Consider the following 26273-nt stretch of genomic DNA (forward strand, 5'->3'; position numbering starts at 1 on the left):
TTTCATTAAACATTTAGGATCCTGCTAGTTTAAGATCCACTGACGATTAGCAACTAAATAATTACTATCATGATTGAAAAATGGTGATTTTTCCCTAACTTCATTATTCCTTTTACATTTATCAGCTGCCATTCTATTTTAAATAACAGCTTTCCATTCAACCTCATTTATTTATTTATTTGTTTTGTTCATTTATTTACTATCCATATGGACTAACAGATTCCTACTTTATTCAATCAGTTCTATGCCATCACTAGTAATTTTTGATACTCAAATTGTATGAGATTTGACATCTGCCACCATTAACCTGAGAAATTCTCTACTTTCTGGCACAACAAGATGTTCCAGAATCACCTTATAATTCTCCTATCCCAACCATGGAATCTGCTATTTCTCCAAGAAGCCCTGATTGGGGATATTATTTATAAACTAAGATCTGTACACTAGGTGTACTCATTGCTACTGGGTGTCCTTGTTTTTATGCCCTTCCATCGACAGAGCTCGGGCACATATGCACACATGTTCATACCTATACTTATACACGTGCACCTGCATGTGTATGAATGTATATGTGAGTGAATACATATATACAAACACACATATATCTATTTCTGTATCTGTCTCTAAAACCATGAGTACATACTGACACCTCCAATTCTAATACAATACCACAGCTTCTTTCTTCTAGCCCATTTCATAAGTATACGTCCTTTCTCCAATAATGAGAAACTCATATCTTTATAATAGTATATTACAGAATTTTATTTAATAGACTTGTGCTTAGAAATAGTTAATTTTTTTTTAATCTTAGCTGAAGTACCAGAAGGTGGATATCTGATAGATTAACTATCATTGCTAACATTAAAGTTTTGGGGCATATTTTAAGGAACTCCTTTATGGACACACCACTAAATACATAGTGTGAATTGATTAAAATTAACACGGATATGTTTTTGCCCTCGTGGATAGATAAGTATAAGGACAGACTTCATAATACTCACTATTGTGCCCATATTACAAAAATGAAAATGGTCTTACTTGTAGCCGATAGTTGTTGACATCTTTCTACCTCATATAGTGATACTGATCCAGAGCCTATTAGGAAAAAAGGAAAGAAGAATTACAGTTTTAAAAAACATTAAAAGCTCAATGTGGCATTGAAAACTATAAAACATTACTGAGAGAAACTGAAGAAAATCTAAACAAATGGTGAAATTTGTTTATGGATTCATGTCATTTGTTCATGGATTGGAACGTTCAATATTGTTAGGAACTGATATTCTTCCCAATAGATCTGTAGATTCAATAAAATCCTAATCAAAATTGCATAGGCTTTATTATAGAAAGAGACAAGCAGATTCTATCACTTGAGTGGAAATGGCAAAGAATCTAGAATCTAGAATCTAATCTTGAAAAAGAACAAAATTGGAGGACTTATACTATATGACTTCAAGACTTACTATAAAGCTATAGTAAACAAAAGAATATGGTACTGACATAAAGAATGACAAATAATATTATCAGAATTAAACAGAAAGTCCAGAAATAAACCCACATTTACATGGTCATTTGATTTTTGATAAAGGCAGCAAAGCAATCCAAATGGAAAGCAAAACTCTTTTCAAAAAATGGTTCTGCAACAACTGGAAATTAGTATGAGGGAAAAAAATGCTTACTTCACAACACACTACTAAGTACTGAACACAAAGCTCAGAAGTAAATCCACATTTATACTCATGTGATTTTTGACAAAGACACCAAAGCCATATTTAAAAAAAAAACATGGTGCTGCAACTGGAAATGTCATATTTTCAAAAATGTCTACGTCATACCATAATACTAAGCATTAAAAAGGAATAAACCACTGATAAATGCAACATGGATGAATCTCAAAAACAAATAGTATGTACAAGAGTACATAACATGTTATTGCATTTATCTGAAGTTCTAGAACAGGCACAATTAATCTATGGTGGAAAAAATCAGGACTTCTGGGGTGGGGTTGGGGGTGAGGATCAACTGGGAAAGAGCACGAGGGAGCTTTCTGCAAAAAGGTAATGGTCTTGATTTTAAGAGGGACTTAGGTTATGCAGTTTATGTGTCAGCCAAAACTCATGAAATGATACACCTAGGTTGCCCATTTCATTGAATATAATTTACCTCAAAAATAAAAGAGAATTCTAAACAAATATTTAACTCTAGATAATGATGTTCTTTCACTGAAGTGTTTAGGAGCTGTACTTATGTCTGCAAATTACTTTGAAATGCATCAAAAAATAAACTGGATCGATGCATTAAAAAAGAGATAAATGACACAGCAAAGAGAATAACACGTTAACTGGAGAATCGGATGGTGGGTATATGAGTGTTGACTGTACAATTGTTTCAACTTTTCTGTATGTTCGAAAATTTTTCTTATGTTGAAAAAATACACTGTGAAGGGAATAAAGGGATAGGTGGATAAAATAATAAATTTACCAAACTTAATAGGATGACTTGATGAATACCATAAAATATGATTTTACTTTAACAAAAAAAGCAAAAGTAGTGATCATAGCAATAAGTCTTTTTTTTTTTAACATCTTTATTGGAGTATAGTTGCTTTACAATGGTGTGTTAGTTTCTGCTTTATAACAAAGTGAATCAGCTATACATATACATATATTCCCATATCTCCTCCCTCTTGCATCTCCCTCCCACCCTCCCTATCCCACCCCTCTAGGTCGTCACAAAGCACCTAGCTGGTCTCCTGTGCTATGTGGCTGCTTCCCACTAGCTATCTGTTTTACATTTGGTAGTATATATAAGTCCAGGCCACTCTCTCACTTCGTCCCAGCTTACCCTTCCCCCTCCCCGTGTCCTCAAGTCCATTCTCTACGTCTGTGTCTTTATTCCTGTCCTGCCCCTAGGTTCTTCAGAACCTTTTTTTTTTTTTAGATTCCATATATACGTGTTAGCGTACGGTATTTGTTTTACTCTTTCTGACTTATTTCACTCTGTATGACAGACTCTAGGTCCATCCACCTCACTACAAAAAACTCAATTTCCATAGCAATAAGTTTTAATAATGCTTTCCAAAATGAAGAATTTAAGACTTAAAAAAGTATCCATATTTTGCAACTACTTTAGCTTACTACATTCTATTATATATAATAGTATGTCATATTTTTATAATTTATTGTATGTGGCATCATATACAAACATATGCATTGCTTGTCCGTCTTCCTCAACATCACTAATAAATGGCATAAGAATCCATGGCAAGAGAACCTTAAGCTGGCAAAGTATAATTTCAAAGAATCTGATTACTTAATATCTACCATTCTGCATGAAGTGAAATAATAAGAAAATAGAGAAAATATTGCAAAATATATACAACAATCTCCCACAAAACTGATAAGAAAAAAAATAAAGAACCTGACAGAAAATCAGGTATAGGGTAAGAGCAGACAATTCAAAGAAGGAGTAAAAAGGGCCTATAAATATATAATAAGAGTTTTAAGTTTCCATGTACTCGGGGAAAATAAATAAGATATCACCTTATACCTACCAAATTGTCAAAAATTACTTATACTGTCAACGGCCAATACCACTGAGAGTGTGAGGAAAGGACATTCTCCCACACTGTTATTTGCATATGAATCCTATGACATTTTGGCATATAATCTGGCATCATCTATGAAAATAACAGATGTGCTTACTCTTTGACCCTTCAACCCCACCTTTAGGAGTTTATTTTAGAGAAACAATAAGCATGAAAGTACAATTGTTCAAGGGTGTTTATTAAAGAAGTATTTGTAAGAGTAAGAAACTGGAAACAACCTGAATGTCTATCAAATGGAAAATGGCTGAATTATTAATGTTAGACTCGTATAAAATATAATGTAACTATTAAAAGAATGAGTTTGAGCTATATGAATTACCCCAGAAAGAGGTCTATGGTACACTGTTAAATAAAGCAGCTAGTCTAGTATGGTCCCATTTTTGTAAAAATTTTAAACAGAGGGAAAACTCATATCTGTTTATGTAGAAGTATATATATTCATATAAACATGAAGATGTTGAAGAAATCACACTAAACTGTTATCTTTACCTCAGCGAGAGGGCATAAAGGCATGGGAAGGCTACGTAGCTTGATACTGTCACATGTACTACTTTTGTAATTTAAAAACAATTAGAAATACCTTTTAAAAGGAGAAAAGAGATTTCAAAAAGTATAAGTACAAATTAATACTGTCTCCAAATGATTGTCAATTGAAGTAAACTGGCCTCCTAATGGCAGTTCAAATAATCACAGATTAGGCTAAAATGCTATCACCAACGTGCTAGGAAATATGAAGAATTCTAAGGCAGAGAAAATGAAGAAATAAACATGTACAAAAAAATCAAATAGCCTGCATTTGAATCTGACTGACTTTGCCATCAGTTAATAGTTAAGTGACCCTGGACAAATTATATGACTCCCATCACTCAAAGCCTCAGTTTCCTTTCTATAAAAGGGAAGAATAATATCAACCTCATAGGAGTGCTGTTAGGATTAAATAATAATGGCTGTAGGCACTGACTAAGTGCCTATCAAGCCACACATGTTAATTTTAATGCTTATCATTACTGATACAGAAAGAGAGTAAATACTCATAAAATAGATCATAGTAGGGAAGGAGTTAGGTTGTAAAAAAAAAAATAGGGGATAGAGACATGACATAGATTCTAGGTGTCAGAATGTATAAGCAAATACTGAGACAAAATGGTAAAGAAAAAAATCTTACAGATTGAGTGTTCTAAAATTTAGATTTGAATAGTCACCTATTCAGGTAGGCAATAATATAAATAAACAACCAATTGTTTGTTAACATTTTGTAATTAGGTACTTAACTCAATAAAACTGGGAACTCTAAGATATGTATGGTCAAAAAATACTTGGGCTATTTAAAATAAAGCAGCAAAAACAACCTTTGTTCCTTTTAGAAACTGATGAGCAAAATAGTTTACTAGGAAATAAATACAGATTTATAATAAATACATATATACACACATCAACACTACATATATCACAAATCAAGTAATCCCTACCACCCCAATTTGAAAATGTAACTATACAGGTAAGGGAGGAGTAATGTTTACCTTTGCACAGGACACTGATAAAGATTTAGCATGTTTCTTTACAATGAATATGGATTTAACCAAAAAAAAAAAAAAAAAAATAGAGAGAGGAAGATATTAAAAAAAAGAATTTATGTTGATAAAGTCATTTTACTTAGCAGAAACTAAACTGGCAACATTAAAAATTATCCTTACTCATTAGGAGCATGGGATTAATAAACAAACACCACTATATATAAAATAGGTAAACAACAAGGATTTACTGTAAAGCACATGGAACTGTAGTCAATATCTTGCTAATAACCTATAACAGAAAAGAATCTGACACTGTACACCTGAAACTAACACAATATTGTAAATCAACTGTAGTTTAATAAATTAAAAAAAACTGTCCTTACTTGAAATATTTGAAAAGCTGTCCTCATGTTCTGATTGACATATACCCTCTAAACACTGATTGGCTGGCAAATCTACAGATTCTAAAACCCTGTAATTGAAAGAATATAATTTTTAATTGCATAAAACAAAGTCAAACAATGGTCAGTTTAGCTCTACCCAAAGAAACCAAGAGCTCACTGAAATTGTATAAAAAATTCTGTGTGTGTATGCATTCTTCAGTAGGACTATAGTTTTTTAACAGATTATCGGGGGATTCCAAGAGACCCTCAAATTTTAAAATCCGAAGTCTAGAAAGACAGAAGTAGAACAGTGGGATGACGAAATACTGCAAATAAGCTGGGTATTTAATGGATGACATTCTAAGTCAGAACAATCTCACTCTAGACTCAAGTAGTGAAATACTATGTGGCTACATATTGCAATATGAGAAATAAAGTAGGGAAACTGATAGAAGGTTATTAAAATAGCTGATTTCATTGATCATAAAGTCATATTGATTTCAATATATTAAAACTTGGAAAACAGTTATGTCATTTCAATTTACTGAAAAGGCTATTTTCTATAACTCTTTGAAAATATGTAGAAGAATTTTTATTTCCCTAGAATACGGGTCAAAGAGTTTCTACACACATCACTAACAGGAATACTTCAAGGAAGAGGGAGCTGCAAGTGTAGCAGGATTTAAGGTACTATTCACTTTCTGGGCACACCTAAAAGTTTTAAAAATATGATACCCTGAAATATTTTCGTTACCTATTTTCTCGGTTATACGCACTTTAAAAAGGCAGTATTTTTTCCATGATTGATCAAGTATGTTTGGCACACTAGACATATATATCAAGTTTTCCAAACTTTAGCTAAGCTCCAGTTTCCACCGTTTGTTTCTGTACTTGGAGAAGGTGGCAAATGGTAGAAGAACATGAGTGCAAAGAGTAGAGGTAACAGCATAAGTAACTATTGGAAAACCTAGACTGTAAACCCAGCTCCGCTACTATGTAGCTATTTGAACCTACAATCATTTGATTTGTTTCATTTGGTTCATCTATTTAAAAAAATGAATAATGGCAAGGAAGGCTCTGAGGATCAATTACAAGAGACCTCTTAGAGCCCCCCTTCCCACCTCAGAACAATGTTATCCTAGAAATCAGCTTAATTAATACCTTATTTACAATTTCTAAATAGGTTTATAATATGCTTACTTTTTCAGTTGATCCACATCAGAGTTACTTTCTGGCAAGACTCTGATTCCCCGACCATAACTGGTGCCTCCATGGAGATGAAACTCTAGGGCTAAAAATGTTGCCAGGTTCTCTGAATTGACTGACTGAAGTTTGGTATGGAGGCTATAAATTCTAAGAAAGCTTCCAACCTAAAAGTAGATGATTTATTATTTAGAAAATGGAGAAAAATCAAACAATTTTTAATACAGTATTTAACAACTAACATGGGGCACAGACCAATAACCGGGGATGTTGACTCATCAGAAAGGAAAGTGGTATGTTCTACTAATGTGTACTCAATATCAGCCCCAAGGACACTGTATCAAAACCAAAACGTGTGTGTGTGTGTGTGTGTGTGTATGTGTTTGTACACATACATATGCATGTATAGATATGTATGTATTTTTCAAATGTAAAGGCATATTTCCATTTTAGAGATGTTAAATAAGATTGAGTCTTAGCATTGGTAAGATACGGTAGCTAAGAAACCTATTACCTAAATCAAATCCAAGCCCTCTATTTGATTAAGAAACCTATTTGGTTAAGGTTTCTGAAAATAACCTGCTTTAACTAATTTAAGGTAAGATTTAATTAAATATGATCACTAAAACACTCTCATTATGAGAATACTAGAAAGTATGTTTAAATGTGCTACTCTGTCAAAATAATAAACTCCCTCTATTCCACAAGTTCTATGGAAAGAAAACTTCTGTAAATATTTTTGTCTGTACACCATAATGTGAAACACTTTCTGTGAGTTCAAATATAGACTTAAACCAATTATAGTTTTGAACCAAATGTCCTATAGTTAATTTTAGATGTTTTGCTAAACTTAGTCTTAAAAATATCCTTAATTACGGAGTATTTGATATTCTTTTAATGTAGAAGACTTAAAAAGAGACAGATGCAGAATGTTTATTAAAGAAACTGACACCTACTCAAAGGAAGAAGCTATATTACCTAAATCACATTTATTTTTATGAAGAAAGAGTTATAAACAAAAGGAACTAGTTACCAACTAGGAAATTTAATTCATTTGTATAAAGCAGCACTCCTGACTGCTGATGACTGTGGGACTACCATTCTCTTTTTTTCCTACAAGGTCAAGATTAACAGTGGTGAGATTCTGTGTAACAGAAAAGCTATACATGGGGGAATATAAAGAAAGAGAAGGTAGTAAACCAACCTCCCACCTCTGCTTATTGCTGTTTCAGATCATTGTATTTCTCCTCATCACCCTCTGTATGTGATGGAGGAGAGAAATGGGGGAAAAAATAAGGGGAAAAAATCCACACTCCCAGAGCTACTCCTTCATTCTCAAGGATCTTTTTCCCATCCAATCATGGGTTTTATAAGGAGGTAAGGCACTTAGTCTTTCCTTCTCTGACTTCTTCCACTGACAGAACATCAGGGGAGCAGGGTAAATAGAGTCAGAGAAGGAAAACACACACACACACACACACACACACACACACACACACAAGATGACAAAACTGATTTTCCTCATGGTCTCCAAAATAAGATGATGGGAGGAAATATGTCCATTTCTATTTACTTTTATGTCATTCTTTTTGAACATTTATTACTCTGTAATTCTTTTTAATATACATAATATATTAGTGCAGTAAATGTATATAATCTACAAAGGACTTAAAGAAGGCCAGACACAAGGCGAAAGATACCATAATCAGAAATGAAAAGTTTCAACATTATAAAGATAATTTCCTAATTAATTATTCTTTAAAATCAATGCAATTTCTATCTAAATCTCCAGTGCCTTTCAAGGAATTGTAAAAACTGATCTGAAAGTGAACAGTCAAGTTAGTTTTGAAGACTGAACTGGGAGCGAGGGCTTAACCTATGAAATATCATTTAAAAATAAAGGTATGATAATTAAGACAGGCTGGTATTAATGCAGACACATATATGAACACGGATAAATCTTACAAATATAATGTCAAAGGAAAAAAGCAAATTATAGAATGATACATAACCATATGCATTTTTCAGACAAAAGTATATAAAATAAAAGCATAATAAACATGGGTGTGCACACATACATGTTAGGATAAATAAAAAGGGGATACTGGGGAGCAAAAAATTAGAATAAGCAGAGGTACAAAGAAGGTTCCACATGTAGAAATTTCATTTCCTAAAATTAAAAGTACCTGAAATAAGTGTACAAAACATTTAGAAATGTTAAGTTTGGACGACAGGCACGTAGATGTTTGTTATACTATATTCTTTACTATTGTATTTCATAATAAAACAAAATTATATTTTAAAGACCAAGAGAGAATTTTATACATATAGGCTATAAAAATGACAAACTGTTATTTCCAGAAATTCCTTCTGGAGGCAGCATTGTATTTTTTTTTAAGCTTGCTAAATATATTATAAAATGTGCCAGATGCTCTGTTATAATAGACAAATATATAAAACATACCTCTAAAAATTGTTGTAAAAGCCCTTTTTAATATGGAAACAGTAAAAATAAAGCAAAGCAAACTGGCTATTAAGAACTGTTTATTCCTTTAGAAATAATTTAAATATTCCTTATAAACTTTCAAAAATTTCCCTTTAGGTTTAATATTTTTAATGACCTGTATATGTCTGAAAATAACCAAACTATAGTTCTTGGGTCACTGAATGCCAAACATAATTAGAACTATGTGTGTTTTATAATTATTTTTAAATTTTGTCAGAGTAAGTCTGGGGATTGAAAATACACTGCTTTTGTTTGTAGACAAAAGGTTTGAAGTGTGTGTGTGTGTGTGTGTGTGTGTGTGTAAAATGTTTAGGGAAGGAGATAACTTACTTAAAAAGCAAGGTTTAGGAAAAATGTTAAGGGCAACTTTAGCTGTAAAATGTATCGTATATAGAGTTCAATTATATTGTACTTTATAGTTGCCTTAACTGTCCTCTTTATTACATAAAATAAAAATCACATTTTTTTCCTGTTCCTATTCAACAAAAATACATGTATTCCACGCATTTCAATATAAATGTGCAGTTTTAAGCAGTTATCGTCAAGTGTTGACAAGAATTAATTGATATCAATATCATTTGACTCTGGGCACTTCTTAAATAAATACGAAATGGTTAGTATAGAGGTTGCCTCAGAACAAATAAAATGTGATGTCAATGTACATTAAATAAAAGCCTACAGTTATATTACTTACACATAGAGAAAATCCTTTTCATTTTTCTATTACATTGTAGGTAAATGTCATGATATCTTTAGAGAAAAATTAATTGCCCTACATTTTCTTAATTATGTGTGCTCATAGCACCCTCTAGTGGGTGAGATAAAGCAGACAAAGGAGATGAAAAAAAATCTGAAAAAAATTCACAGCGCTCATTGATTCATGCATTCACCAGCAGATATTATTTACTTCACCCTTACTACATGGAAAGCACTGTGGCAGGTGCTGTTCAGGACTTGGGACAAGGAAATCAGGACAAAAGAGAGGAACAAAAGACCTATAGAAACAGCATAGGGAAAGAGAAGGGAATTAAACAGTGAAAGTCAAATCTAAAATGTAAATCTTTTTCATTCGTAAAAGAACTCTATCTGTATTTTAAAAAGACTTTAGAATTGGCTTTATCATTACATTTATTTTTGAAATAAGCTAATCAATGCAGATAAAATCAAGGAAAAGCATCAAAAATATATCGTCAACAGTCAATTTTCTGACATGAAAGGTATGAACACACTCATAAAGGACAAAAGAGTACAGTTATCACCTTCCTTGACCTGGACTTTAACCTAATTTATTGAGTTGGGTGGGCTTCTTTGTAACACAGTATAAAAGTGGAAATATTTCCTTCCCCAAGAACATTTATTTGCAAAAAAGAAACCGGGCACTAAAATTCAGATCTAAAGAAATTACAATTCACTTTCCCTATTTTCTTCCTATAAGTAGGTTATATAACTCCCTAAATGTAGGATGGAAGCTATTTGCAATAAAGAAATTCATTTCTTTATACTGCTTAAGAAGATTAGCTCTGGAAACAGACGTACATTCAAATACAGGCTTCACCCAAGTAGCTGCGAAATCTTGGGCCTCTGAGTGCCTCAGTTTTCCCATTTGTAAAACAGAAATGATGACAGTACCTATTGCATAAGACAGTGCTAAATACATATGAAGTGCTTAACAAATGTTACTATTATCATCATTATTATCAATGACAGCATTCTTTGCAAGAAAGGTTACCTGCAAATAGAAGACACGGTAAAATGAAGAAAAATATTCCTCAAAATGTTATTAATAAGCAAGAAGTGCCAAAACTAAGCAGCGTTATTTTACCTAGAAAACTGTATCTCAAAAATAGTGAGCAAATTCTAATAAACTGTATGGTACACACAGACAATTTATCAATATATTTTAGAGGTGGATTAACAATTTCTTAGACTAATGAGTAAAAAGTTAAAGACTGGATTTTATCAAACCAAGTAAAAGAGCTTATCATTTAAGTTTACAAATATTTTATACATCCTTTGTTATTTTAAAGCAAATTTTATTGCAGAAAAAAATTTTTCTTTCTTATTTCCATAGTGAAATTGGGCACAGCTTTAAGATATTCAGGAAACATTCTTTAACTTTAAAAAAGCTGTTCAAGCCATTATAATATATCTTCTAATAATTTAAATACACATTTTACAAATTAAAGAAAAAAATTAATTTGGAGTTAATTTCTAGACCTCAAATATCATCTAATGTGTGATTTACCCTAAAACTTATAAAAATACAAAAGAGCAAACATGCTTGCTACACAACATCACCTTTAAAGATTTGGCCACTTGAACATGGTTGTCATAGACTAAAATGTCTATTGTCAGATTCTGCACCCGGTGGATGTGACTTAAATCACCTTCAAGAACAAGGTCTTGTATTAAGACTCTCCAAGATGGGAATGGGGTCCTGGTGCCATCCCATACCTGCACAAGAAGTAGAACAAAAGTTTAATGATCTTTTTGTAAAATTGTGGAGGCTAGAAGAGTTTTATTTGCTGGTGACATAGCTTAAAAGTAATTAAATATATTCCCCCAAATATCTGTTAAACTTTGAATATGATGTATATTCTTTCCTGATTGTAAAAGGACTACATATGTATAGGTAATGAATAAAATGTAAGGAAAAAAATTCAAACAGCTATGAGCTTAGAAAAACTACTAACATACTGTTGAATTTACTTATCTTTTTTTTCTTCTATGTATTTATAATATATATGTCTTTTTTTCTTTTTACCAAACTGGCATTCTATTCTGCTTTTCATTTCTTAATTTATTGCTGGGTAGTTTTTCAGGCAATTTAAATATTCTTCTAAAATAGGATTTTCAATGGCTTCACATTACTTTACGTTATAGATGCAAACAAATTTATTAAACCAATCCCTTTTTTGGCCATTTGACTTGTTTCAAAATTTTTGCTATTTTAAATAATTTAGTAATTACCATCTTGTATATAAACCTTTACAAGTATCTCTGCTAATTTTCTTAAGTATAAATTCCTAGCTTTTAGGGAACTAATCTGACCTCTGCCCATTTTTCCACTTTGTTCTGATTTGGAAAAGGCCTTTGAAAGTACAGATATGAATATTTTGTTTATGTTAGATGTTACGAACACAAATGAATGACAATCATGGGTGATGGAAAGGGAAAGGTAGGTTGGATTGCTATTTAAGTCACCTTGAGGTAAGGATGGGAACAGGGGCCCAGGACGAGTATGCACTATCCCGTCCTTAAGACCTGAGCTAGCCTGTGCTGTACTAGGGCTGGAAGAGATGAGCTTGAGGCTATGCTATGCTATAACAGGGAGGGACAAAAGACATTTGGAGAGAGGTGAGAATGCCTCTGCATGTCAGAACTTTGGCTGGGTAAGAGTGAACAGTCTACTTAAATAGAAAACACCACATTTCCTTTTTTTTTTTTTTTTAACTGTTATTTTTTTTACAAATTTAAGTATAGTTGATTTACAATGTTGTGCTAGTTTCAGGTGTACAGCAAAGTGATTCAGTTATACACACACACAGACACACACACATATATCTTTTTCAGATTATTTTCCATTATAGGTTATTACAAGATATTGAATATAGTTCCCTGTGCTATACATAGGTCCTTGTTGCTTATCTATTTTATATACAGTCGTGTGTATCTGTTAATCCCAAACTCCTAATTTATCCTTCCCCCCCATCCTTTCCCTTTTGGTAACCATAAATTTGTTTTCTATGTCTGTGAATCTATTTCTGTTTTGTAAATAAGTTCATTTGTATCATTTGTTTAGATTCCACATATAAGTGATATCATATGATGTTTGCCTTTCTCTGACTTACTGCACTTATTACTATAATTTCTAGGTCCATCCATGTTGCTGCAAATGGCATTATTTCATTCTTTTTTTATGGCTGAGTAATATTCCATTGTATATATACACCACATATTCTTTATCCGTTAATAGACACTTAGGTGGCTTCCATGTCAAGGCTACTGTAAATAGTGCTGCTATGAAAATTGGATGTATCTTTTCAAATTAGAGTTTTTGTCTTTTCCAGATATATGCCCAGGAATAGGATTGCTGGATCATGTGAACTCTATTTTCAGTTTTTTAAGGAACCTCCATACTCTTCTCCATAGGGGCTGCACCAATTTACATTCTCACCAACAATGTAGGAGGGTTCCCTTTTCTCCACACCCTCTCCAGCACTTGTTATTTGTAGACTTTTTAATGATGGCCATTCTGACCAGTTTGAGGCAGTACCTCACTGTAGTTTTAATTTGCATTTCTTTAATAATTAGTGATGTTGAGCATCTTTTCATGTGCCTGTTGGCTATCTGTAAGTCTTCTTTGGAGAAATGTCTATTTAGGTCTTCTGCTTATTTTTTGACTGGGTTGTTTGGAAAACACCGCATATCTATACAGGTGTCTGCCAGTGTCAGATTACAGAGAAAGTACTGAATAATGTTGGTGACAGTGCTAAGTTGTAAATAAACAATCATGAGTTTGTGTCACTCACTCTGTTTCCTAAATTATTCAAAGAACCAGGACAATCACTTTGGGAGTAGTAACATTATGTCGCACTTTTCTTCACTTGGAATTTGTTCTTTCATTTTGTATATGTGTTTTTGAGACTTTAAAATGGCTTTACAGACCAATCCATGAGTCTTCTGAAGGAGGGGTTGAGAGAGTAGAGTATAAGTCAGACCTTGTGTTGAAATTCTGGAACTTTTGTAATCTTGTATCAAAACTCAATCTGTTAGGTATCTGCATATTTTATACAGATCTAATTCTTTTTTCCAAATAGATAACAATCACCATTTAACAATCCTTCTTTGACAATTTGAAATGTTAATGTTATTTTTATTATTACAGTAGAATGGGGACAAGAGAGGAAGTCAAGGAGAGACATTTTTTACTATATATCACTTAAAAATATCTTTTAAATTTCTAGGCAATGTTAAAATTACCTATCCAAAAATTAAATACCTTATTAAAATACTACCTCATACTTTCTATAATTCTGTTTGTTACTTTTTCAATTTCTTGACTTGAAAGATTATTCTGATATGCTATGCTTTTTTTTCTTTCTTTGTTCATGAAGACATTTAAGGCTCTAAATTTTATCTTTGAGTCTATCTCCAACCATAGCCTTTAATCTCTTCTTATTAACAATTATAGTCTTAATAACCTATAATTAAAATTAACTTCTTTTAGAAACAACAGTATTTGGGGGAATCATATCTACTAGAATAATTAAAATGAATGTATTGTAGTTACTAATAAAGAGACCAATATTAGCATCATATCTCAGTTGAGACAGGAAATAATTACGCTAGTCCATGCTGACCCGAAGTCATTTGGAGTAAGGTCTGGCTCCTTTTGTTTTCAAAATAAAATTTAAAAAAATTATTCCTAGTTTGGGATAGGAAAATCAATTTCAGAAAAAAAAAATCACTTAAAATTTGACTTCCCATAGATAAAATGAGCAAAATATTGCTATGTAGTCCTCTCAATATATTTTTTGCTATGCATATAATACATTTTTAGTATATAAATGAAAGTACATTAATCACTAAAGAGAATATTGTGAATTTCTATATCAATAAGTATATGTCTACAATGTCATTTTAGTCACAGAGTATTCCACAACACATAAATAATTCACAAAATTCTCCATTGCTAGTATGTTTTTTCTGATTTTTGTTACTGCAAGAAACATAAGGATAAATGTTCCTTTAAAGGCATTTTTCCACATTTTAAATTATTACTATAAAATAAATTTATGAAAATAGAGTTGTTGAGACAAAGAGCAGAGAGAGACTTTTGAGATTTCTTTTAAATTGTCCTCAAGAAAGTCTTACTAATGTAATTTCTTACATTCACTTCCGAATGCTGTATTTTAAAATAATATCTACATGAAAGCTATTTTTACTTATCTGAAAAGGCTATCTATAAAAATAGGATGCAGGCATGTTTTCTTGCTTTAGAAGGATAATGTAGGTTCAGCTACGTCAGCTAAAAGGTGGCAGGTTTTATCTCAGAATTTAAGAATTTACGTTCAATACAGCAGCCAAAAGGTGGAGAATACTTCTCTGCACAGCCGATTTTTTGTCATTGGAAGTGTTCAGTGATTAGCAAACACTCATTTGTTAAATATGTCACTCTGGGCATAAAGTATGACTGGCTGACCTAAGATTTTCTCATTTTGTTTGGATGATTTTATGTTGCTCTAGCTTCAATTTTGTCATACTTAACTTATTTATGTTTTTTTATAGCATGCATTTACTTTTTCAGAGTATTTCATGTGTATATAAATATGTGCTATTTTCAACTTCAAAAACTTTGTATTTTATTCAATAATTTCTATCTTCACTGTTCTTTAATATGGGTAAGGTATAACTGATAATAATGCTAAACCCCAATATTTGTCCAAGGGCCACTGTACTCCATCTCCTGTTCCATCGTTCCAAAGAGTCAGAAGCTAAAGAAAGAACCAGAGAAGCAGGGCTGAAGCAGTGTTTGTTTAAATGCATCCTGCCTAGGCTAGGTAGGTGAGGATGGTATCAGACAACTGTCCTCTCCAGAAGCTCTTCATGAATAAATTGGGATAGGTGTAAACAAAGATTAGATGGGTCTTATGTCACTTCTTTTTTCTGCAGATTTAAGAACAAAATAAAATATAACAAGAAAAATAAACACTTCAAAACCATCCATGATCCACCTATGAAGCAGACAGTGAAATAACATGGGAAGAGAACCCAACATCAATGGGCCAAGAAGAAGGCAAATGAGTGAGAAGGAAGGCTACATCTTGATAGGGAAACAGAAATATGCATTTTTAGAACTGCAACTTAAAAATAGCAATAGAAAACAACTCATTTTGTTAGTACTAATAAGAAATATATAAACACAACATAAACAATACTATACTTAAAATGTAGATCTGGTAATACTATTTTTCTCTAGAAGTATACGATAAAGAAGAGAAGTTCAAGAGTAAAGTTGCATAGAAATTACAGGCTCATTAAAAATGGTTAGATTTTAAGTTCTTAATACACAGTATGCATATTTATTCCATCAGAATGCTGAAATATAAGCTCTTTACAGGCTTATAGGTCATGGTAACTTACAACACAATTTCAAGTATTTAAAAATATCTACCTTTAGAAGAAATGATGCTCCATCCACTTCTGCTTTGCCCAAGAGCTGACAAGTCAGGTCAAAATACTGCATTGGCTGGACATCACACAATTTCACTAACGTTGAAGAAGGTGAAATATGAGTAGATGCCCAAACACGTAAGGCTTCTACCATTTTGTGGTCCTCAGCGGTGAAGTTAAAACACTTGCTTGAAGTACGAGGTATGATAGGAGCTCCCAAAGTTCCCTCAAATGTCAAAGACGCAAAGCCAGAGCTGGTGATACCTTGAGTCTCCTTTTTATATACTTGGATCTAAGAAAGTGGCAAAGTAGAAAACAAAACAGAAACAAACAAAACAGGTTACTGATGCAGAACCTAGGAACTGGAAACACTTGTGAGATTATAAAATCTTGCCAGCATAGTTAATAGAGGACATAATTCTTTAAATATTTCATTTAATTAGCATATGAAATTATAAAATCTACTGGGCTATATCAAAATCCACAAGCACCATGTAAACTGTAAAACACTATGCAAAATTATTTTTATTTTTTAAAGAGCTAGGTGGCAGCCTCCCTAATACTATCAGGCTTGCAGTTTTACTAACAAAACATTTATTAGTTTTTTTATTAAGGTATAATTTATAAAAGGAAAAAGGATAATAAGTAACAGTTACTTATGAATATTATAGGGAAAACTAGAACACTTAAAATATAAGAGTTTGAAGTGAGTAAAATGCAGCTGAGGCTAAGGGCTCATCAGTCTGACTGAGAGAGCTGAGATATGCCTTAAAAACATTGGCTTTCTCAGTTTCAAGGCTCAGTTATTAGATGCACATGCATTTATGACTGTTATATCTTCTTCATAAAGCAACCCTTTTGAACTTATGAAATACCTCCTTTAGTCTCCTGTAATACTGTCTGATATTAATAAATGTATTTATATATTTATTGGAAATTAGAAAATATATTGAACTGAAGGATACTTAAGTTGTGATGTGCTAAAACTTGTTGGATATAACTAAAGTAGTATTCAATACATAGAGAAAAATTTATAGAAATAAGTGAATATTTTACAAAAGAAGAAAGGTTAAAAATCAGAAATGTAGGCTTCTATCTCAAGAAGCTGCACAAAGAATATTATTTCAAATCCAAGGAAAGTAGAAAGAAAATATAATCAAGGTAAGAGAAATAGAAACATACAATAGAGAAAATCAAAGCTAAAAACTGGTTCTCTGAAGAGATTAATAAAAATGATAAACCTAGAATGAATGATCTGGAAAAAAAGAGAAGAAACACAAATTATAATATCAAGACTGCAAAAAAGGATTTATCATTACAAATTCTATAAGCATCTAAAAGATAAGTAGCATTATCAATAAATTTGACAATTTGGATGAAATAAACTTTTCTAAAAATTATACATATCAAAGTTGATAGAAAAATAAAAAATCGGAATGATCTCATTCCTCTTAAAGAAATGTTAATTCATTAATAAAATCTATTAATAAAGGAATCACCAGGCTCAGATAGCTTTACCAGTGCATTATTCCAAGCATTTAAGTAAGAAAAAAAAACAACAGTAATCTTGCACAAACTCTAGAAATGAAAAAGAGGGCCCATTTCCTATTTTCATGAGGCAGAAAAACTTTAATTTCAAAATTTGTCAAAGACATTATAGGAAAAGAAAATTACAGATCTAAATATGAAACAGGAAAATAATAAACGACCTCGAGGAAAACTTAGAAGCCATCTTCATGAAGTGAGTAGACAAAGAGTTCTTAAACAGGAAATTAAAAAGTACTGACCATAAAACAAAAGTTAATAAAGTAGACTATATTAAAATAAAGAACTTTTGTTCATCAAAAGACATCACTAAGAGGGTAAATAGGCAATCCATAGAGTGGGAAAAGATATTCACAATCCATATACCTGACAAAAGATCTGTAGCCTAAATATATAAAGAACTTTCAGAAATAATTTAAAAAAGAAGTTAAACATTCTATAATGAGCAAAAGGCTCAAATGAACACTTTTTACTTCAGAAGACATACAAATTTTAAAAGGTGCTCAATTTCATACATTTTCAGGGAAATTCAAGTTAAAACCACAATAAGATACTAATACATATGCAACAGAATGGTTAAAATTCAAAAAAATGGAAAACATCAAGTGCTGGTGAAAATGTGGAACAACTGGAATTCTCTTATATCTCTAATGGGAGTGTAAGTTGGTAAAAAGCACTTTGGAAAACTAAAGGCTAATATATGCACAACCTTGAACTCACGAACCGCACTCCTTGGTATACAATCAACTGAAATGCATATATATCTATGCATTATACAATATATAATATGTAATATATATTATAATTACATAATTACATATAAATGTATATATTATATTACATATAATTATATATATTCAGTAAAAGATATGTACTAGACTGTTTATAGCAGCATAGTAGCCTCAAACTGAAAACTACCTAAACGATCTACAGAATAAATATATAATTTCTGGTATATTCAAACAATGGAATACCATTTAGCAGTGAAAATGAACAAAGTAAAACTATATGCAATAGTACAGTTGACTCACACAAGCAAAAGCCAGAAACTAAAAAAAAACAAAAACAAAAAAACAAAAAAAAACTATAGTGTTTTTCCTTTATATAAAGAACAAATATATATGAAACTATATATGTCGTTAGAAGTTATGAGATTATTTACTCTTGGGGGTGGGGGAAATGTGAATGACAACCCCAGGTAGGGGTACAAAGGACGTTTCTAGAGTGTTAGTAACATGAGCATGCTAATACTGTGAAAAGAGAGATGTATATTTTACTTCAATTAAACAATAGCAAGAATTACAAATACAGTTGGTCCCTGAACACGGGGGTTAGGGGCACCAACCATCCGTGCAGTTGAAAATCCCCTTACAACTTACAGTCGGCCCTCTATCCTCAGTTCAGCATCCATGGATTCAACTAACCGTGGGATCCTGTAGTACTGCAGTGTTTACTACTGAAAAGAATATGCACGTCAGTGGACCCGAGCAGTTCAGAACTGTGCTGTTCAGGGTCAACTGTACTACAGGAAACAGCAGTGTGTGAGAAATAAGCTATTTTTTTGAAGTTTGGATAAGTCTGTAATATAGTGCTACAATAGTAATATTTCTAGTTCTCTTTATCTCTAAGCAAATGTTCTCCACTATTCTTCTATTCTCAGGGAAAAGGCATTAATAGAGCAAGAGAGTTATTTCCCACCATATCTTAAGACTAGAAGACATCTGGAGTATTGCACTCATTTATGAGCATCAGTGACCATGAGGACCACAGATAAACTGAAGCATTAGAAGAAAAGACAACCAAGATAGTGAAGGGGTTGCGTGGAAACCCATGTAACAAAAGCAAACTATGAAGGGACTGAAATGTTTAAAACCTAAAAGACTGAAAATATTGAAATGTTAAAAAGCTGATTTTTAAAAAATCACGTATTATTTAATAGCTCTACCTTTTTATTAAATGTTTTCTTACGGAATGCAACTAGTCCGAATCGCGGCAGCTAACACATTTCTGTGGAAGGAGGTCAGGTAGTTTGTTCAAATGAAGAGGTTTCCTAATATAAATCATTTGAAGTCTGATACTATTTACATTTCTTCTTGTCTCTTGAAATGCCTGACGTCATGTTCTAACAAAGCAACCACATAACTAGTGTAACTAGTTTTAGTGAACAATACAGTGTTCTCTTCAAACAAATATAAGTTCTAAACAGTATGAATTATACCTTCAGCCTGTGAAAGCGAACAATATCTCCATTTTTATAAATCATTGGAAGGGCTTCATAATTTCCACTAAAGAACAGGCAGGTTAACTTTACATGCGTCTGGTCCACAATTGTTACAACTGAGCAATAATCTGGAAAACACAAAAATATTTTACCTGACTTTTCGTATTTCAAAGCATTTGACAAAATAATACTGAGTTCAAAACACCAAACATTATTCTTCCCTTTAATAAAGTCTTCTAAGAATAGGATCAAAACATAAAGAAATTTTCTTGTCTCTCAAAATGCACTGCCAAATTATTTTGCAAAAGTGTTCCACAAAAATTCATTTTAGAAAGTTTAATGAAACAAAAATAAAAACTGTACTTAATACAAATTGGAGGTGTAATAACTTTATTACCTCAAAGTTTAGAAACCATGAAGCAGATAAACATATTCAAATAATATAATTTCTAAAATAAACACAATTAAATTTAGAGTGAAAACAAAAAACTAGAAGATATTTGCAGCAAATGTGATGAAGAGTCAATATACTGTATAAAGATACTATGAAAACTGGTTATAAAACCCAGATTTTACAGTAAATATGAAAGGCAAATGAACAAACAACTCATAGAAAACTATACAAGAACAACTCAAAAGGGAAAATGATGATTTGCTAGTTATCTATAAAAGGTTACACATTAGAATGAGAGCAATTTTATATAATTTAAGCTGGCAAAAAAAAAAAAAAATTAATGATAGTTGGGTTACCATGAAAACAAGTAACTTCAATCACTGGTGGCAGCAAAAACTGTAATAGATGCTACCTTTTAATATACATGTTTCAGAAAATTGCACACTGAGAGTTCTGTGTTGACTTCCTTCCTTCTCAATAATATACTCAAGACAGTATAGACATAGAAAAGGATAAACCCAGAACAGTGAAGAGAGAGGAGAGGAGAGGGGAGTGAAGGAGAGGGAGAGAAGATATCAACATATTTCAGGAAGTTGGGAAAGTAAATGGTTAAGGGATCAAATGGACAGAGGAGGATGCATCCAGAAGATACTCTAAAGTAGCTACAGCAAAGATGGGAGCCGTTGGGATTAAGGGTGACAGTGAAAAATAGAGCCAAAATCAGGGCTCATGAAAAGTTTACACATAGAACAACTGTTTCAATGAGCACCCATCCTAACCCTCACTCCCCTTGAAAATAACTTCAGGTAGGCAGGTAGGGTATCTCAGTCTTTAACACCAACCCCTTCCTGGAACACAGGCTGCTTTCCAAGGAAGTTTCACTGATAGACCAGGAAGTGGTAAGGTTTCTAATGAGGGTGTTAGCACCCAGAATAAATCCATCTGCATTATCACATTAGGGGGTCTACAGTCAGAAGGCTCTCTTCCCACCCACCTTAGACTGACACTTCCAATGTGCCCTATGTAAGTACTATTTGTCTCTGTCAGACTGTCAGATTTCCCATTCAAAAAAAGAGATCAAGTTGAAAAAACAAACTCATTATATACAAAGCAAAGGAAACAAATGTCTACAACTTAAAATAAACCATACCTACATTTGTAAATTTGTAAACAGTAAACCATTACCAGACACAGAACAACAATGGATAGAAGGAAGGAAGGAAGGAAAGAAGGAAGGACACTGGGGAGGGGAGGAGGTGGAGGAGAAGAGAGGTGGAGTGGAGAGAAAGGGGGAAGGAATGGGGGAAGTGGGGAGAGAGGAAAGGAGAGGGGAGAGGAATGGAGGGCAAGAGGAGAAAGAGAAACCTGATTCTGTGAGGAGGGGACAATAATTAATTCAGAGAACACAAAAAACTTTAAAAACAAAACCTTAATAAGCATCTTCAAAAAGAGTAAAAAGATACTACATCTTCGTCTCTTGATATACAGGATCTACTGGACCCAATTTTAGTTTTGGAGTTTCCATTTTCAGTAGTTTTAACTATTTGTAAGGAGTGTTATTTCAGGACATTTTTTTTCTTTCTTTCTTAGCAGTCTTCCAAAGATTAAAGATAAATTTTACTTATTTTTTAATAGAATAAAACACATTCTTCTTGTGATGATCATATGGCTCTATTGTACCCTTTTACAAATCTAAGATACATTATGGAATCTTAGTCATCTATTTTCCTTTATCTCAAAATATTTTGCTATTTCATTATCCTATAAATTATTTCATCATTATTCCTATCTATGCTTAAAAAAGACTAAATTAATTTTTAAAAAGGGAAAATGAGAAACCTGTAGAGGAAGTGATGCAAGAGTGAAATTAATCATCCCTACTGCACTGCACTGCTCAATGTGTTATAACACCTTTCAAGAAGATATAAACCAAGTTTGAAAACTATCTTTGAAGTTTCTTCTTCAGCTTTAAGAATTCAGTTAAGAATTCAGAACTGAAATTTTTTTGCCAATAGTCACAGAGAAGATTGACCGAAGAAGTCCTTTAATCATTATTAGATGGACCAGAAGGTGAATGCAAAGACAGGTAGCAGCACGTTAGACACTATGGATAACGATGAATGTACTTTGAATAAAACACAAATGCTCTGAAGGTTTTAAGTTTCATATAATTTCATGACAGACTAAACACAAGGGCAAAGAGATCACTAATCTAATGAAACTCAATTCAGGTACACATGATCAAACTTGGTGTTTTTACATTTTTGTTTCCTGGCAGCTTCTGCAAAATCACGTATCACAGATTTATTTGTAATAGAATACACAAACTCACATTTCATATTTATACCAGAGAACGATTTACTACTTATAGTGTTATTTTAAGCTGCAGTGATTCTAGATTACTCCTTTCACTTTAAATGCTTCACAGTGAGCCACTTTTGTAAACTGGGGTTATGATACACCAAGAAAGCTGCAAATTTAGCAGGCATAAATAACAATAGCTGAATTTAAATGTTAGCCAGGATGAACTGACAGAGACCAGTCTTTGTAGCATGTACATGACATTGAAGAATAGAGGGACTTCCCTGGTGGCGCAGTGGTTAAGAATCCGCCTGCCAATGAAGGGGACACGGGTTCAAGCCCTGGTCCAGGAAGATCGCACATGTCGCAGAGCAACTAAACCCGTGCACCACAAATACTGAGCCTGCGCTCTAGAGCCCGCGAGACACAACTACTGAGCCCACGCGCCACAGCTATTGAAGCCCGCGCACCTCCGAAATGAGAGAGGCCACCGCAACGAGAGGCCTACGCACCGCAAGGAAGAGTAGCCCCCGCTTGCCGCAACTGGAGAAAGCCCGCGTGCAGCAGTGAAGACCCAACGCAGCCAAAAATAAGTAAATAAATCTATATTAAAAAAAAAAAAGAATGGAATAACTGGGAAAAACAAACAAACACACAAAACCTGGGGCTTTAGTTAAAAAAAAAAAAATCAGGCTTAACCTAAATTTCAAAATACTGAAAACTGTCTCATGGTTTCGTTTTTCCTGGAAAATGCCAGCCTTCCCAAAGATGACTTGATAGATTGCAAAGGACTCCAGATGACACTTTGAGAAACACTGTGTAGGCCCACTGTCTAGAGGGTCTAATATAGGGTCGCCATTAGCTTTTGCAGTATCTTTGTGCAGATTTAGAAAAAGACTCCTCTTTCTCAAATAGAAATACTGTACAACTTAGACAGCTTTACAGAGGAGCTTTACTGAGCCCAAGAGAGTAGCAGCCTTGGCACATACATTCTGGCCTTTTTATACAAACCCTCAGAAACAGGGACACATGTGCCACCTGCAATGCACACGTTCCTTCTCTAGGCCCTTCCTCCTTCCCACTCCCCTTGAAGTGTCTGTGTCAGGTTCCCAGTTAGGGTGGCCAGGGACTGCTGAGAGAGGGAAGTGACCGCAGGGGATTGCCCAGAGAGCAACACAACAGGCGTGTGTGCCAGGGTGTGTATGTGCACGCTCAGAATTCTCACTGGGTCAAAGGGGTGGCTCGACGTGCTGGTGTAGATTTATGCAGAGGAGGGCACTCCCCAGCTGCATTAGGACTTGGCCTGAAATCTACACAGGTGTGCTTTCATCGAAGTGACTCCATGCGGATGAAAATGGCATCTCCTTAGATGGTGCACACTTGTGCACTGCATACCTGAACTATCATATGTTAAGTCTCTGTTCCTTCCTTCCTTTCTCTTTCATCGGAAGTACTACCGATGACTTTTCCCAAGTGCAAGCCAAAGAGACTCACCTGGTGCTCAAATCCTTTTATAAAATAAGATTTTATTAACAAAGAAAGAAAAAAGAGAATCTTTCCATAGAGCAAGAGTTCCGTGAAAGCAAAAAACATCTATACTGCATATATATATAGAGTGACAAAATACTGAGTATTTGTAGGCAAATAAGACAATTCAGTAAGGATCTTAACAGTGGTGGGAGTGGAGTGAATGTTATGCAACAGCAGAATCACCATAGATACTAACTATAGGTGAATGACCAAGCTTGCATAGTTTGAATAAACCTCTCTAGAATTTAAATCTCCGTAGGAATTCCCTCCAACACCCTAGAATGCCAAATATCACAGTGCTGGTTAGAATTTTGTATTTTAGCAGCAAGGAACCCTACTTAGTCTCTGCTTTACTATTTTCCAATCCAATTAAAAAAATTTTTTTACATAAGTTAAACTAAAGTTTTTTGAGTGTCTACCTAGTGCTAGATATAGCTACTATTCAGGAAGAATATTAAACGAACAAGGCATGGCACCTTCTCCAATGAAGTCTACATTTTCCTTTTATTGATTTACATCCTTAAAAACTAATGCTATAATCTCAGCTTGTGTGTTATTTTATATGCCAACATTTGCTGGTATATAGAGTTTATACCCCCTGTACATGTAATGACTCATCACAGTAAAGGCAGAATTAATGATCCAGATGACATTTTCTAGAATAACTGGAAACTGACATTTAAGCTTGGCACTGGATAAATAGACAGCCTTAAGACGGCCCTGGATCCTTGGTGAGCAGTACAATAAGCATTCATATTTTAGAAAAGTGGTGAAAACAAAAGGTTTTATAAATTTCACACCCAACCTTGCAGTTCAAAACACAAGAGACCTTAAATTAAATTTCATACCATGACTGAAGTTTAATCAGAGTCTGAAATTATGTTTAATGTTAAAGAATATATTTTGGTAAAAGATATTTACAGTCCTAAATACAGTTTGGGGTTATCAAATAATGATTAATAATGTGCAAAATGTCAATATTCTAAATGAATTTATAGAAATGGAATAATCCACTTTACTTCTCAGACAGAAAACAAAACAAAAACACAGTACTTATGTTAGCAAGATATCTTATTCCCAGGCCTATAACTAGGGGGAAATTACATTATTTAGCAGTCAGCAATTACTGAGGGCTTACTGTATGTCAGGTAGTCTGCTAAGCAATTTATATGCATTATCTCCCTGAATTCTTATATAGTTGTATGTAACAGTTTACAAACGAGAGAACTTAGTTTCTTAAAAATTCTAGGCAAGGTATCCAAGTGTGAATGTCTTATAGGTCACATATAACTCAGCATATCTGACTCCTGTTTCTTCATTTAACCAGAACACCACACTGTCTCCATGTTGCATGCTTTTTTAAACATCAACAACAATCCCAAAGAAAGGAAAATATTACGCTTAAAACTGTGATGGAGGGTTGAGAGTTTTCCTAAGTAGGTAAAATTATACTGTATCTTAACTCTGTATTATTTACTATTTCATGCATTTATCTTGAAACATACTAAAGGAGAGTTCATTACTGAAGAATAACATATCATTATAATGAAACTTTACCTATAATTTACTCCAGAGGCATCACAGAAACCCCACAAACATCATAGAAAGATTCTACAATAATTCATTCTTATGAGGCTTATATGCATTTGTACATTCTTTGTAATAATTATTTTTTGACTCATAAACTGAAAGAATAAAAGAAGAAAAGGAGACAAAAAAGAGTATCTCCTGAGGTATCTGAACAAGAGTTAAATCCTAATGGAAAGACAAAAGCAATAAAAGAAGATGTATGTTTAAGGCTACTTAAAGAGGAGTTAACTGAATTGTGAGTGTAAGAGGACAAAGGAGAGAGCACAGTATTATAAATCGGGAGTTGGCAAACTATGGTCCATAGCC

The 26273-nt window shown here is 33.1% G+C and overlaps 1 protein-coding gene across 2 annotated transcripts in view; it reads right to left on the bottom strand.

Moving 5' to 3' along the window:
• The window catches only part of POT1 (protection of telomeres 1), an 88740-nt gene that overhangs the window by 15841 nt on the left and 46626 nt on the right, over nt 1-26273 (bottom strand). For both annotated transcript variants that reach the window (XM_061198009.1, XM_061198010.1), the window contains 6 exons: nt 20150-20280; nt 16388-16678; nt 11509-11664; nt 6702-6871; nt 5502-5590; nt 1039-1095 (listed from right to left, as the gene is read on the bottom strand). In XM_061198009.1, coding sequence (XP_061053992.1) covers nt 1039-1095; nt 5502-5590; nt 6702-6871; nt 11509-11664; nt 16388-16678; nt 20150-20280 — 894 coding nt within the window. The remainder of the gene's footprint in view (nt 1-1038; nt 1096-5501; nt 5591-6701; nt 6872-11508; nt 11665-16387; nt 16679-20149; nt 20281-26273) is intronic.

Source organism: Eubalaena glacialis, chromosome 8 (assembly GCF_028564815.1).
Source record: "Eubalaena glacialis isolate mEubGla1 chromosome 8, mEubGla1.1.hap2.+ XY, whole genome shotgun sequence".
NCBI lineage: Eukaryota > Metazoa > Chordata > Mammalia > Artiodactyla > Balaenidae > Eubalaena > Eubalaena glacialis.